The sequence below is a fragment of the Entelurus aequoreus genome, linkage group LG23 (assembly GCF_033978785.1).
Source record: "Entelurus aequoreus isolate RoL-2023_Sb linkage group LG23, RoL_Eaeq_v1.1, whole genome shotgun sequence".
In the NCBI taxonomy this organism is placed as follows: domain Eukaryota; kingdom Metazoa; phylum Chordata; class Actinopteri; order Syngnathiformes; family Syngnathidae; genus Entelurus; species Entelurus aequoreus.
This window is the reverse complement of record NC_084753.1, coordinates 9,466,439-9,479,864: the sequence shown is the minus strand read 5'-3', so window position 1 is coordinate 9,479,864 and position 13,426 is coordinate 9,466,439. Positions and strand designations below refer to the sequence as shown.

General features: G+C 39.2%; 1 protein-coding gene across 3 annotated transcripts in view; it reads left to right on the top strand.

The window, feature by feature from the left end:
* The window catches only part of tube1 (tubulin, epsilon 1), a 37,650-nt gene extending 26,823 nt beyond the window's left edge, over positions 1-10,827 (top strand). For 2 of the 3 annotated variants that reach the window (XM_062034055.1, XM_062034054.1), the window contains 3 exons: positions 533-673; positions 2,171-2,345; positions 8,887-10,822. In XM_062034055.1, the coding sequence (XP_061890039.1) occupies positions 533-673; positions 2,171-2,345; positions 8,887-9,039 (469 nt within the window). In that variant the 3' untranslated portion in view covers positions 9,040-10,822. Of the gene's footprint in view, positions 1-532; positions 674-2,170; positions 2,346-8,886 lie in introns of all 3 variants that reach the window. The other variant, XM_062034056.1, reaches the window with a different exon arrangement.
* The last annotated feature ends 2,599 nt before the right edge of the window (positions 10,828-13,426 follow it).

Here is a 13,426-nt window from a genome sequence, read left to right as displayed (position 1 = left end):
CTGTCTTGTTAATCCTAGGAGGAGGAAGTGGCTGACCAGGAGCAGCTGAAAACAATCACAATGAAATCTAAAACATCCAATAATTCATCAACATTATCATTGGCATTATTTGATTTCATTGTCAAAACAATTCATAAATAAATAATATAGATAGGCTCATAATGTGTTCATTACACGACTGTATATATCAGTATCGGTTGATATCGGTAATTAAAGAGTTGGACAATATCGGAATATCACATATCGGCAAAAAGCCATTATCAGACATCCCTAGTAAATATATATATATATATATATATATATATATATATATATATATATATATATATATATATATATATATATATATATATATATATATATATATATATATATATATATATATGTCTATATGGAGAATGGGGAGTGCCCCATTATTTTAAATGGTTCTGAAGTGTTTACTTTGTGTGTGTGTGTGTGTGTGTGTGTGTGTGTGTGTGTGTGTGTGTGTGTGTGTGTGTGTGTGTGTGTGTGTGTGTGTGTGTGTGTGTAGCCTGGACCAGATGTTCACAGATGTGTTCAGTAAAGGCCATCAGTTGCTGAAAGTAGACTTAATGCACAGTCGCCATCTTGCCTGTGCCCTCATGCTGCGAGGGAATGTGCATGTGTCTGACCTGCGCAGGAACATTGACAGGTCAGGAACTTTACTCACTCTGCACAAATACATGTGGAACTTTACTCACTCTACACAAATACATGTGGAACTTTACTCACTCTGCACAAATACATGTGGAACTTTACTCACTGTGCACAAATACATGTGGAACTTTACTCACTCTACACAAATACATGTGGAACTTTACTCACTGTGCACAAATACATGTGGAACTTTACTCACTGTGCACAAATACATGTGGAACTTTACTCACTCTACACAAATACATGTGGAACTTTACTCACTGTGCACAAATACATGTGGAACTTTACTCACTCTGCACAAATACATGTGGAACTTTACTCATTCTGCACAAATACATGTGGAACTTTACTCATTCTGCACAAATACATGTGGAACTTTACTCACTGTGCACAAATACATGTGGAACTTTACTCACTCTGCACAAATACATGTGGAGAGTCAAAGTGTTATTGAAAGTGTGTACATGAAATTGACAAGGAGGTTAAATAAGTTAATTTTCCCCAAATTCCAGGAATTCCATAATACAATTTGTCAATTAGAAATGTTACTACTTCAACATTTCTCCACCCATTTGAAAAATTCCAACACCAACCAAAAAACCTCATTCAGAACATTCACTTTTTTTTCATCGTTTTCCCAAAAATTCCCCCTTTTCCCGAAATTTCCATCAAATTCCCATTTAAATTATACAAAAATTCCCGTATTTCCTAGAACTCCCAGTTTTTAGGGACATTTCCCTCATTCAAAATGAATGATCCATTTTTCAAAGTTCCACAACTCCCACATTCTTCAAGCCATTCTAAGCATTCCACCTTCAACACATTCAATTCATCCTGGAAATTCAAACAACCATTTTTCCACGTTCAACACATTTCCAGGAATTCCTGGGGTTTTTCTAACCTTATTTCCAACCTTTTTTAGTGTGATGACTCCTCTCACATTTTTCAACTGTCAAACATTCCTCTTAGTCAGGACAAAAAAACAAGTTGGTTTAAGAACTTGAAAAATTCCCTGTTTTCCCGAAATTCCGTAACACCATTTTTCAATTCAAAAAGTGTTACTACTTCAACATTTCTTGACCAATTTAAACCAATTCAGCTCATTCAGGACATCATGCTCCTAATCATTTCCAAAAACATTGCGCTTTTTGCAACATTCCCAAATTTCCAGGAAGTTTCCATTGAAATGAATGGAAAATTTTTCCAGGTTGCACAATTCCCACATTTGTCAAGCTATAGAAAGCATTCCAACATCAACACATTCCACTCATCCTGGACATTCTAACTAACACTTTCACAACTTACAAACCTAATTCTGCTTTTCCTGGAAATTCTAACTCTTCCTCCATTCATACTACATTCTGTCAGCATTCACTTCACCTTCAGCATTGGAGCATATATACATGGACCTGACTCATCTATATATGCTGTTGTTAGATGGAATCCTTTAAATGAGGGATAACCTGACTTAAATACTGATTGTATGTCCTAGGATGAAGCCTCTATTACCTTTTGTGTCCTGGAAGCAAGAAGGCTGGAAGACCAGTCTGTGTTCTGTTCCCCCTGTAGGTGGCAGCCAATCCCTGCTGGCCTTGTCCAACACCTGTGCTATAAAGTCCACATTTGTAGAGCTGAGAGAACGCTTCACCAAGCTTTACAAGAAGAAGGTACATGCCCACCTGCATCATTACCTGTATGTATGTATGTGTTGTGTAGGCACACCTGCATCATTACCTGTATGTATGTATGTGTTGTGTAGGCACACCTGCATCATTACCTGTATGTATGTATGTGTTGTGTAGGCACACCTGCATCATTACCTGTATGTATGTATGTATGTGTTGTGTAGGCACACCTGCATCATTACATGTATGTATGTATGTGTTGTGTAGGCACACCTGCATCATTACATGTATGTATGTATGTGTTGTGTAGGCACACCTGCATCATTACATGTATGTATGTATGTGTTGTGTAGGCACACCTGCATCATTACCTGTATGTATGTATGTGTTGTGTAGGCACACCTGCATCATTACCTGTATGTATGTATGTGTTGTGTAGGCACACCTGCATCATTACCTGTATGTATGTATGTGTTGTGTAGGCACACCTGCATCATTACCTGTATGTATGTATGTGTTGTGTAGGCACACCTGCATCATTACATGTATGTATGTATGTGTTGTGTAGGCACACCTGCATCATTACCTGTATGTATGTATGTATGTGTTGTGTAGGCACACCTGCATCATTACATGTATGTATGTATGTGTTGTGTAGGCACACCTGCATCATTACATGTATGTATGTATGTGTTGTGTAGGCACACCTGCATCATTACCTGTATGTATGTATGTGTTGTGTAGGCACACCTGCATCATTACCTGTATGTATGTATGTGTTGTGTAGGCACACCTGCATCATTACCTGTATGTATGTATGTATGTGTTGTGTAGGCACACCTGCATCATTACATGTATGTATGTGTTGTGTAGGCACACCTGCATCATTACATGTATGTATGTATGTATGTATGTATGTATGTATGTATGTGTTGTGTAGGCACACCTGCATCATTACATGTATGTATGTATGTATGTGTTGTGTAGGCACACCTGCATCATTACATGTATGTATGTATGTATGTGTTGTGTAGGCACACCTGCATCATTACATGTATGTATGTATGTGTTGTGTAGGCACACCTGCATCATTACATGTATGTATGTATGTGTTGTGTAGGCACACCTGCATCATTACCTGTATGTATGTATGTGTTGTGTAGGCACACCTGCATCATTACCTGTATGTATGTATGTATGTGTTGTGTAGGCACACCTGCATCATTACATGTATGTATGTATGTGTTGTGTAGGCACACCTGCATCATTACATGTATGTATGTATGTGTTGTGTAGGCACACCTGCATCATTACATGTATGTATGTGTTGTGTAGGCACACCTGCATCATTACATGTATGTATGTATGTGTTGTGTAGGCACACCTGCATCATTACCTGTATGTATGTATGTGTTGTGTAGGCACACCTGCATCATTACATGTATGTATGTATGTGTTGTGTAGGCACACCTGCATCATTACATGTATGTATGTATGTGTTGTGTAGGCACACCTGCATCATTACATGTATGTATGTATGTATGTGTTGTGTAGGCACACCTGCATCATTACATGTATGTATGTATGTATGTGTTGTGTAGGCACACCTGCATCATTACATGTATGTATGTATGTGTTGTGTAGGCACACCTGCATCATTACATGTATGTATGTATGTGTTGTGTAGGCACACCTGCATCATTACATGTATGTATGTATGTGTTGTGTAGGCATACCTGCATCATTACCTGTATGTATGTATGTATGTGTTGTGTAGGCACACCTGCATCATTACATGTATGTATGTATGTGTTGTGTAGGCACACCTGCATCATTACATGTATGTATGTATGTGTTGTGTAGGCACACCTGCATCATTACATGTATGTATGTATGTGTTGTGTAGGCACACCTGCATCATTACATGTATGTATGTATGTGTTGTGTAGGCACACCTGCATCATTACCTGTATGTATGTATGTATGTGTTGTGTAGGCACACCTGCATCATTACATGTATGTATGTATGTGTTGTGTAGGCACACCTGCATCATTACATGTATGTATGTATGTGTTGTGTAGGCACACCTGCATCATTACCTGTATGTATGTATGTATGTGTTGTGTAGGCACACCTGCATCATTACATGTATGTATGTATGTGTTGTGTAGGCACACCTGCATCATTACCTGTATGTATGTATGTATGTGTTGTGTAGGCACACCTGGATCATTACATGTATGTATGTATGTGTTGTGTAGGCACACCTGCATCATTACATGTATGTATGTATGTGTTGTGTAGGCACACCTGCATCATTACATGTATGTATGTATGTGTTGTGTAGGCACACCTGCATCATTACATGTATGTATGTATGTGTTGTGTAGGCACACCTGCATCATTACCTGTATGTATGTATGTGTTGTGTAGGCACACCTGCATCATTACATGTATGTATGTATGTGTTGTGTAGGCACACCTGCATCATTACATGTATGTATGTATGTGTTGTGTAGGCACACCTGCATCATTACATGTATGTATGTGTTGTGTAGGCACACCTGCATCATTACATGTATGTATGTATGTGTTGTGTAGGCACACCTGCATCATTACCTGTATGTATGTATGTGTTGTGTAGGCACACCTGCATCATTACATGTATGTATGTATGTGTTGTGTAGGCACACCTGCATCATTACCTGTATGTATGTATGTGTTGTGTAGGCACACCTGCATCATTACCTGTATGTATGTATGTATGTGTTGTGTAGGCACACCTGCATCATTACATGTATGTATGTATGTGTTGTGTAGACACACCTGCATCATTACATGTATGTATGTATGTGTTGTGTAGGCACACCTGCATCATTACATGTATGTATGTATGTGTTGTGTAGGCACACCTGCATCATTACCTGTATGTATGTATGTGTTGTGTAGGCACACCTGCATCATTACATGTATGTATGTATGTGTTGTGTAGGCACACCTGCATCATTACCTGTATGTATGTATGTGTTGTGTAGGCACACCTGCATCATTACCTGTATGTATGTATGTATGTGTTGTGTAGGCACACCTGCATCATTACATGTATGTATGTATGTGTTGTGTAGACACACCTGCATCATTACATGTATGTATGTATGTGTTGTGTAGGCACACCTGCATCATTACATGTATGTATGTATGTGTTGTGTAGGCACACCTGCATCATTACATGTATGTATGTATGTGTTGTGTAGGCACACCTGCATCATTACCTGTATGTATGTATGTGTTGTGTAGGCACACCTGCATCATTACATGTATGTATGTATGTGTTGTGTAGGCACACCTGCATCATTACATGTATGTATGTGTTGTGTAGGCACACCTGCATCATTACCTGTATGTATGTATGTGTTGTGTAGGCACACCTGCATCATTACATGTATGTATGTATGTGTTGTGTAGGCACACCTGCATCATTACATGTATGTATGTATGTGTTGTGTAGGCACACCTGCATCATTACATGTATGTATGTATGTGTTGTGTAGGCACACCTGCATCATTACATGTATGTATGTATGTGTTGTGTAGGCACACCTGCATCATTACATGTATGTATGTATGTGTTGTGTAGGCACACCTGCATCATTACCTGTATGTATGTATGTGTTGTGTAGGCACACCTGCATCATTACCTGTATGTATGTATGTGTTGTGTAGGCACACCTGCATCATTACCTGTATGTATGTATGTATGTATGTGTTGTGTAGGCACACCTGCATCATTACATGTATGTATGTATGTGTTGTGTAGGCACACCTGCATCATTACATGTATGTATGTATGTGTTGTGTAGGCACACCTGCATCATTACATGTATGTATGTATGTGTTGTGTAGGCACACCTGCATCATTACATGTATGTATGTATGTATGTGTTGTGTAGGCACACCTGCATCATTACCTGTATGTATGTATGTATGTGTTGTGTAGGCACACCTGCATCATTACCTGTATGTATGTATGTGTTGTGTAGGCACACCTGCATCATTACCTGTATGTATGTATGTGTTGTGTAGGCACACCTGCATCATTACCTGTATGTATGTATGTATGTGTTGTGTAGGCACACCTGCATCATTACATGTATGTATGTATGTGTTGTGTAGGCACACCTGCATCATTACATGTATGTATGTATGTGTTGTGTAGGCACACCTGCATCATTACATGTATGTATGTATGTGTTGTGTAGGCACACCTGCATCATTACATGTATGTATGTATGTGTTGTGTAGGCACACCTGCATCATTACATGTATGTATGTATGTGTTGTGTAGGCACACCTGCATCATTACCTGTATGTATGTATGTGTTGTGTAGGCACACCTGCATCATTACCTGTATGTATGTATGTGTTGTGTAGGCACACCTGCATCATTACCTGTATGTATGTATGTATGTGTTGTGTAGGCACACCTGCATCATTACATGTATGTATGTATGTGTTGTGTAGGCACACCTGCATCATTACATGTATGTATGTATGTGTTGTGTAGGCACACCTGCATCATTACATGTATGTATGTATGTGTTGTGTAGGCACACCTGCATCATTACATGTATGTATGTATGTATGTGTTGTGTAGGCACACCTGCATCATTACCTGTATGTATGTATGTATGTGTTGTGTAGGCACACCTGCATCATTACCTGTATGTATGTATGTGTTGTGTAGGCACACCTGCATCATTACCTGTATGTATGTATGTGTTGTGTAGGCACACCTGCATCATTACCTGTATGTATGTATGTATGTGTTGTGTAGGCACACCTGCATCATTACATGTATGTATGTATGTGTTGTGTAGGCACACCTGCATCATTACATGTATGTATGTATGTGTTGTGTAGGCACACCTGCATCATTACATGTATGTATGTATGTGTTGTGTAGGCACACCTGCATCATTACATGTATGTATGTGTTGTGTAGGCACACCTGCATCATTACCTGTATGTATGTATGTATGTGTTGTGTAGGCACACCTGCATCATTACCTGTATGTATGTATGTGTTGTGTAGGCACACCTGCATCATTACATGTATGTATGTATGTGTTGTGTAGGCACACCTGCATCATTACATGTATGTATGTGTTGTGTAGGCACACCTGCATCATTACATGTATGTATGTATGTGTTGTGTAGGCACACCTGCATCATTACCTGTATGTATGTATGTGTTGTGTAGGCACACCTGCATCATTACCTGTATGTATGTATGTGTTGTGTAGGCACACCTGCATCATTACATGTATGTATGTATGTATGTGTTGTGTAGGCACACCTGCATCATTACATGTATGTATGTATGTGTTGTGTAGGCACACCTGCATCATTACATGTATGTATGTATGTGTTGTGTAGGCACACCTGCATCATTACCTGTATGTATGTATGTGTTGTGTAGGCACACCTGCATCATTACCTGTATGTATGTATGTATGTGTTGTGTAGGCACACCTGCATCATTACATGTATGTATGTATGTGTTGTGTAGGCACACCTGCATCATTACATGTATGTATGTATGTGTTGTGTAGGCACACCTGCATCATTACATGTATGTATGTATGTGTTGTGTAGGCACACCTGCATCATTACATGTATGTATGTATGTATGTGTTGTGTAGGCACACCTGCATCATTACCTGTATGTATGTATGTATGTGTTGTGTAGGCACACCTGCATCATTACCTGTATGTATGTATGTGTTGTGTAGGCACACCTGCATCATTACCTGTATGTATGTATGTGTTGTGTAGGCACACCTGCATCATTACCTGTATGTATGTATGTATGTGTTGTGTAGGCACACCTGCATCATTACATGTATGTATGTATGTGTTGTGTAGGCACACCTGCATCATTACATGTATGTATGTATGTGTTGTGTAGGCACACCTGCATCATTACATGTATGTATGTATGTGTTGTGTAGGCACACCTGCATCATTACATGTATGTATGTGTTGTGTAGGCACACCTGCATCATTACCTGTATGTATGTATGTATGTGTTGTGTAGGCACACCTGCATCATTACCTGTATGTATGTATGTGTTGTGTAGGCACACCTGCATCATTACATGTATGTATGTATGTGTTGTGTAGGCACACCTGCATCATTACATGTATGTATGTATGTATGTGTTGTGTAGGCACACCTGCATCATTACCTGTATGTATGTATGTGTTGTGTAGGCACACCTGCATCATTACCTGTATGTATGTATGTATGTGTTGTGTAGGCACACCTGCATCATTACATGTATGTATGTATGTGTTGTGTAGGCACACCTGCATCATTACATGTATGTATGTATGTGTTGTGTAGGCACACCTGCATCATTACATGTATGTATGTATGTATGTGTTGTGTAGGCACACCTGCATCATTACCTGTATGTATGTATGTGTTGTGTAGGCACACCTGCATCATTACCTGTATGTATGTATGTGTTGTGTAGGCACACCTGCATCATTACCTGTATGTATGTATGTGTTGTGTAGGCACACCTGCATCATTACCTGCAAGTAGACGGGATGGAGGCCAGCTTGTTCTCAGAGGCCATGACTTCCCTCAACTCTCTGATAGATGAGTATCAACATCTGGACTCAGCAACATTCCTACCTGACCCACCAAGACTTAACATCGCTCAATAAAATAAAGCAAATCATTCCAAACAACAATGCATTCATTCATTCATTCATTCATTCATTCATTCACACTTGTCAACAATTGGAATGTACCTCTGTTGAAATCCACCATTTGTCATTAAAAATACATCATTTGACATTTGGAAGCATTTCAAAGGATGTTTTTTAATCATATTTGTCTCCTGAAGCAGCATATTTCCCCCACTAAAGAGTGTATAAGGCAGCTGCATGTTGGGGGGAAAACTATTTGTACATATATTAGCTGCACCGGACTATAAGGTGCAGATATATACGTTGTGAAATGACTTATTTACACAGGAATATTATGTAAATGTTTACATTAATTGTTTCCAAATGAAGCAATGTAGTATCTGTTAGTCTACAAAATAACATGCCCCCCCCCTATTTGGTGGAAGATTTCTGTATTTTCCAGACTACAAAGTGCACCGGTTTATAAGCCACGCCCACAACATTTTACAAGAAGCTGCACTGGACTATAAGGTGCAGATACACTACCGTTCAAAAGTTTGGGGTCACCCAAACAATTTAGTGGAATAGCCTTCATTTCTAAGAACAAGAATAGACTGTGGAGTTTCAGATGAAAGTTCTCTTTTTCTGGCCATTTTGAGCGTTTAATTGAGCCCACAAATGTGATGCTCCAGAAACTCAATCTGCTCAAAGGAAGGTCAGTTTTGTAGCTTCTGTAACGAGCTAAAGTGTTTTCAGATGTGTGAACATGATTGCACAAGGGTTTTCTAATCATCAATTAGCCTTCTGAGCCAATGAGCAAACACATTGTACCATTAGAACACTGGAGTGATAGTTGCTGGAAATGGGCCTCTATACACCTATGTAGATATTGCACCAAAAAGCAGACATTTGCAGCTAGAATAGTCATTTACCACATTAGCAATGTATAGAGTGTATTTCTGTAAAGTTAAGACTAGTTTAAAGTTATCTTCATTGAAAAGTACAGTGCTTTTCCTTCAAAAATAAGGACATTTCAATGTGACCCCAAACTTTTGAACGCTAGTGTATATATGTTGTGAAATGAGTTATTTACACAGGAATATTATGTAAATGTTTACATTAATTGTTTCCAAATGAAGAAATGTAGTATCTGTTAGTGTACAAAATAACATGGTTTCCCCCCCATTTGGTGGAAGATTTCTGTATTTTCCAGACTACAAAGCGCACTGGTTTCTAAGCCATGGCCACAACATTTTACAATAAATAAATGTTTTTCCATATATTAGCTGCATTGATCTATAAGGTGCAGATATATACGTTGTGAAATGACTTATTTACACAGGAATATTATGTAAATGCTTACATTAATTGTTTCCAAATGAAGCAATGTAGTATCTGTTAGTCTACAAAACAACATGTTCAATAATTGTGATTCAATAAATAAAGTGTGTATGTTGTCTATATCCAACATGATGTATTATTATAAGTCATCTTTTCATCAATTATTTCCCATATTTCTACACAATGAGTCAGATATGTAACACTAGTGAGCAGTAGACAATATGAAGTCATTTTCGCTCTAGAACATGTTTTGCTTTATTTATTATTGACGTGTTTCTTGTTACTTTATGTTGTATATTTTTTACATGAGATTTCATTTGATCATCTATTATTACACCCAAGATGTGTTTTATTTGACCTTTCAATGTCTACTCCGTCTATTTGTGTTTCTGTTTGACTTTCTCTTCTACTCTTACCAAATAGCATTATTTTACTTTTCCTGAGATTCAAAGATAGTCTCTTTTTGTCAAAGCATCTTTTTCATTTGTTATTATTAGTATTATCTTCTGTTCATTTCTTCTGTTATTATTAGTATTATCTTCTGTGTGTTCTCTCCTCAACAAAACACAGTTGTATTATCTGCAAATAAAACTAACTTGAAGTCCTTTGTAACTTTACAAATGTCATTTATATAAAGATTGAACAATTTTGGTCCAAGTATTGATCCCTGAAGGAGCCTCCTCATTGGCTGACACCATATATGGTGAAATGCGTACACAGTGTGAACTCGTTTGCCGAAAATCAGGCCTGGGCAATTATTTGGACTCAGAAGGCCACATTTAGAGAACAAATATCTATGTTTACTAATACAAAACCTCACAATAATGTCTGATTGAATGCTAACAACGTCATGACAGACCAACTTAAACGGAATGGAATTTTACATTTTTTTTACTGAATGACACCCAGAATGTACATGAAAATAAAGAATGTTACAATATTAACTATGAAGGATAAAACACTGAATATTGACAACATATGAAGGTCACACCCCCTCTCCATACACATATTTTACAGTTAACAAACACAGTGAAATATGAACGTGAAGGGACTTACGCTTTGAATTCTGCCCGGCGACACAAGATTGACGTAGCCCAGCTTGAATAAATATAACATCTTGAATCATTTGAGTGTGAAAGAAGACATTCCAAATAAAGGAGGACATAACGAGCACAAGTGTGAATCCTCAAGACAAACAAACACACACTTACTTTGTTGTGGTGTGTGACTCGGACTTACCCCAGCAGGACTCATACGTTGTGTTAGTCCTGAAGGTGGACCGCTTACATCAGGGGTCCACTAACTTTTTCACCCATGTTGGATTAATATCCATCCATTTTCTACCACTTGTCTCTTCTGGGGTCGCGGGGGGTGCTGGAGACTACCTCAGCTGCGTTTGGGCGGAAGGCGGGGTACACCCTGGACAAGTCACCACCTCATCACAGGGCCAACACAGATAGACAACATTCACACACTAAGGAGCATTTAGTGTTGCCAATCAACCTATCCCCAGGTGCATGTCTTTGGAGGTGGGAGGGGCCTATCCCCAGGTACATGTCTTTGGAGGTGGGAGGGGCCTATCCCCAGGTGCATGTCTTTGGAAGTGGGAGGGGGCTATCCCCAGGTACATGTCTTTGGAGGTGGGAGGGGCCTATCCCCAGGTGCATGTCTTTGGAGGTGGGAGGGGCCTATCCCCAGGTGCATGTCTTTGGAGGTGGGAGGGGCCTATCCCCAGGTGCATGTCTTTGGAGGTGGGAGGGGCCTATCCCCAGGTGCATGTATATGGAGGTGGGAGGGGCCTATCCCCAGGTGCATGTCTTTGGAGGTGGGAGGGGCCTATCCCCAGGTGCATGTCTTTGGAGGTGGGAGGGGCCTATCCCCAGGTGCATGTCTTTGGAGGTGGGAGGGGCCTATCCCCAGGTGCATGTCTTTGGAGGTGGGAGGGGCCTATCCCCAGGTGCATGTCTTATATATATATATATATATATATATATATATATATATATATATATATATATATATATATATATATATATATATATATACAGTTGTGCTCCTAAGTTGACATGGGAGAATGTATGATTTGTTGGCCATTCTTCAGAGAATATGAATGATAACACAACAACCTTCCTTCCACTCATGCTTAATGGTTGTGTGAAGCTATTTATTGGCAAACAACTGTTTACTCTTTTTAAATCAAAATGACAAAAGAAAGTACCCAAATGACCCTGATCAAAAGTGGACATCTCCCAGTGACTTTGATGTGATAACAAGCACACAAGTTGACACAACCAGGTTTGAATGACTAATCAAGGTTTCAATCCTCACCTGTGACATGTTAGTTTGTAATGAATGTGTGTGTATAAAAGCTCAGTGACTTTCTGACACACCATTGCATCTTTCATCCAGTGCTGCACACATGCTTCTGGATTCTGAGTCATGGGGAAGGCAAAAGAATTGTCAAATTATCTGCGAGAAAAGGTAATAGAAGTGCATAAAACAGGAAAGGGGTATAAAAAGATATCCAAGGGATTGAGAATGGCAATCAGCAGTGTTCAAACGCTGATTAAGAAGTGGGAAATGAGAGATTCAGGTAGACCAGCAAACATTTCAGCCACAACTGCCAGGAAAATTGTTCAAGATGCAAAGAAAAATCCACAAATAACTTCAGCTGAAATACAGGACTCTCTGGAAAATGGTGGTGTGGCTGTTTCAAGATGCATTTGAAGAAAAATGGGCTGCATGGTCGAGTGGCCAGAAGAAAGCCATCACTCCAAATGACTTTGTTCCAGAAGTTTTGAGGCTTGTCTCTGTGCTGTTTGGCGAAATGTAAGCGGGATACTTGGTGACATTTGCGCAGAAATGGCTTTCTTCTGGCCACTCCACCATGCAGCCCATTTTTCTTCAAGTGCCTCCTTATTGTGCATCTTCAAACAGCCACACCACCATTTCTCAGAGAGTCCTGTATTTCAGCTGAACTTATTTGTGGATTTGTCTTTGCATCTCCAACAATTGTCCTGGCACTTGTGGCTGACATCTTTGCTGGTCTACCTGAATCCCTCATTTACCACTTCTTAGTCAG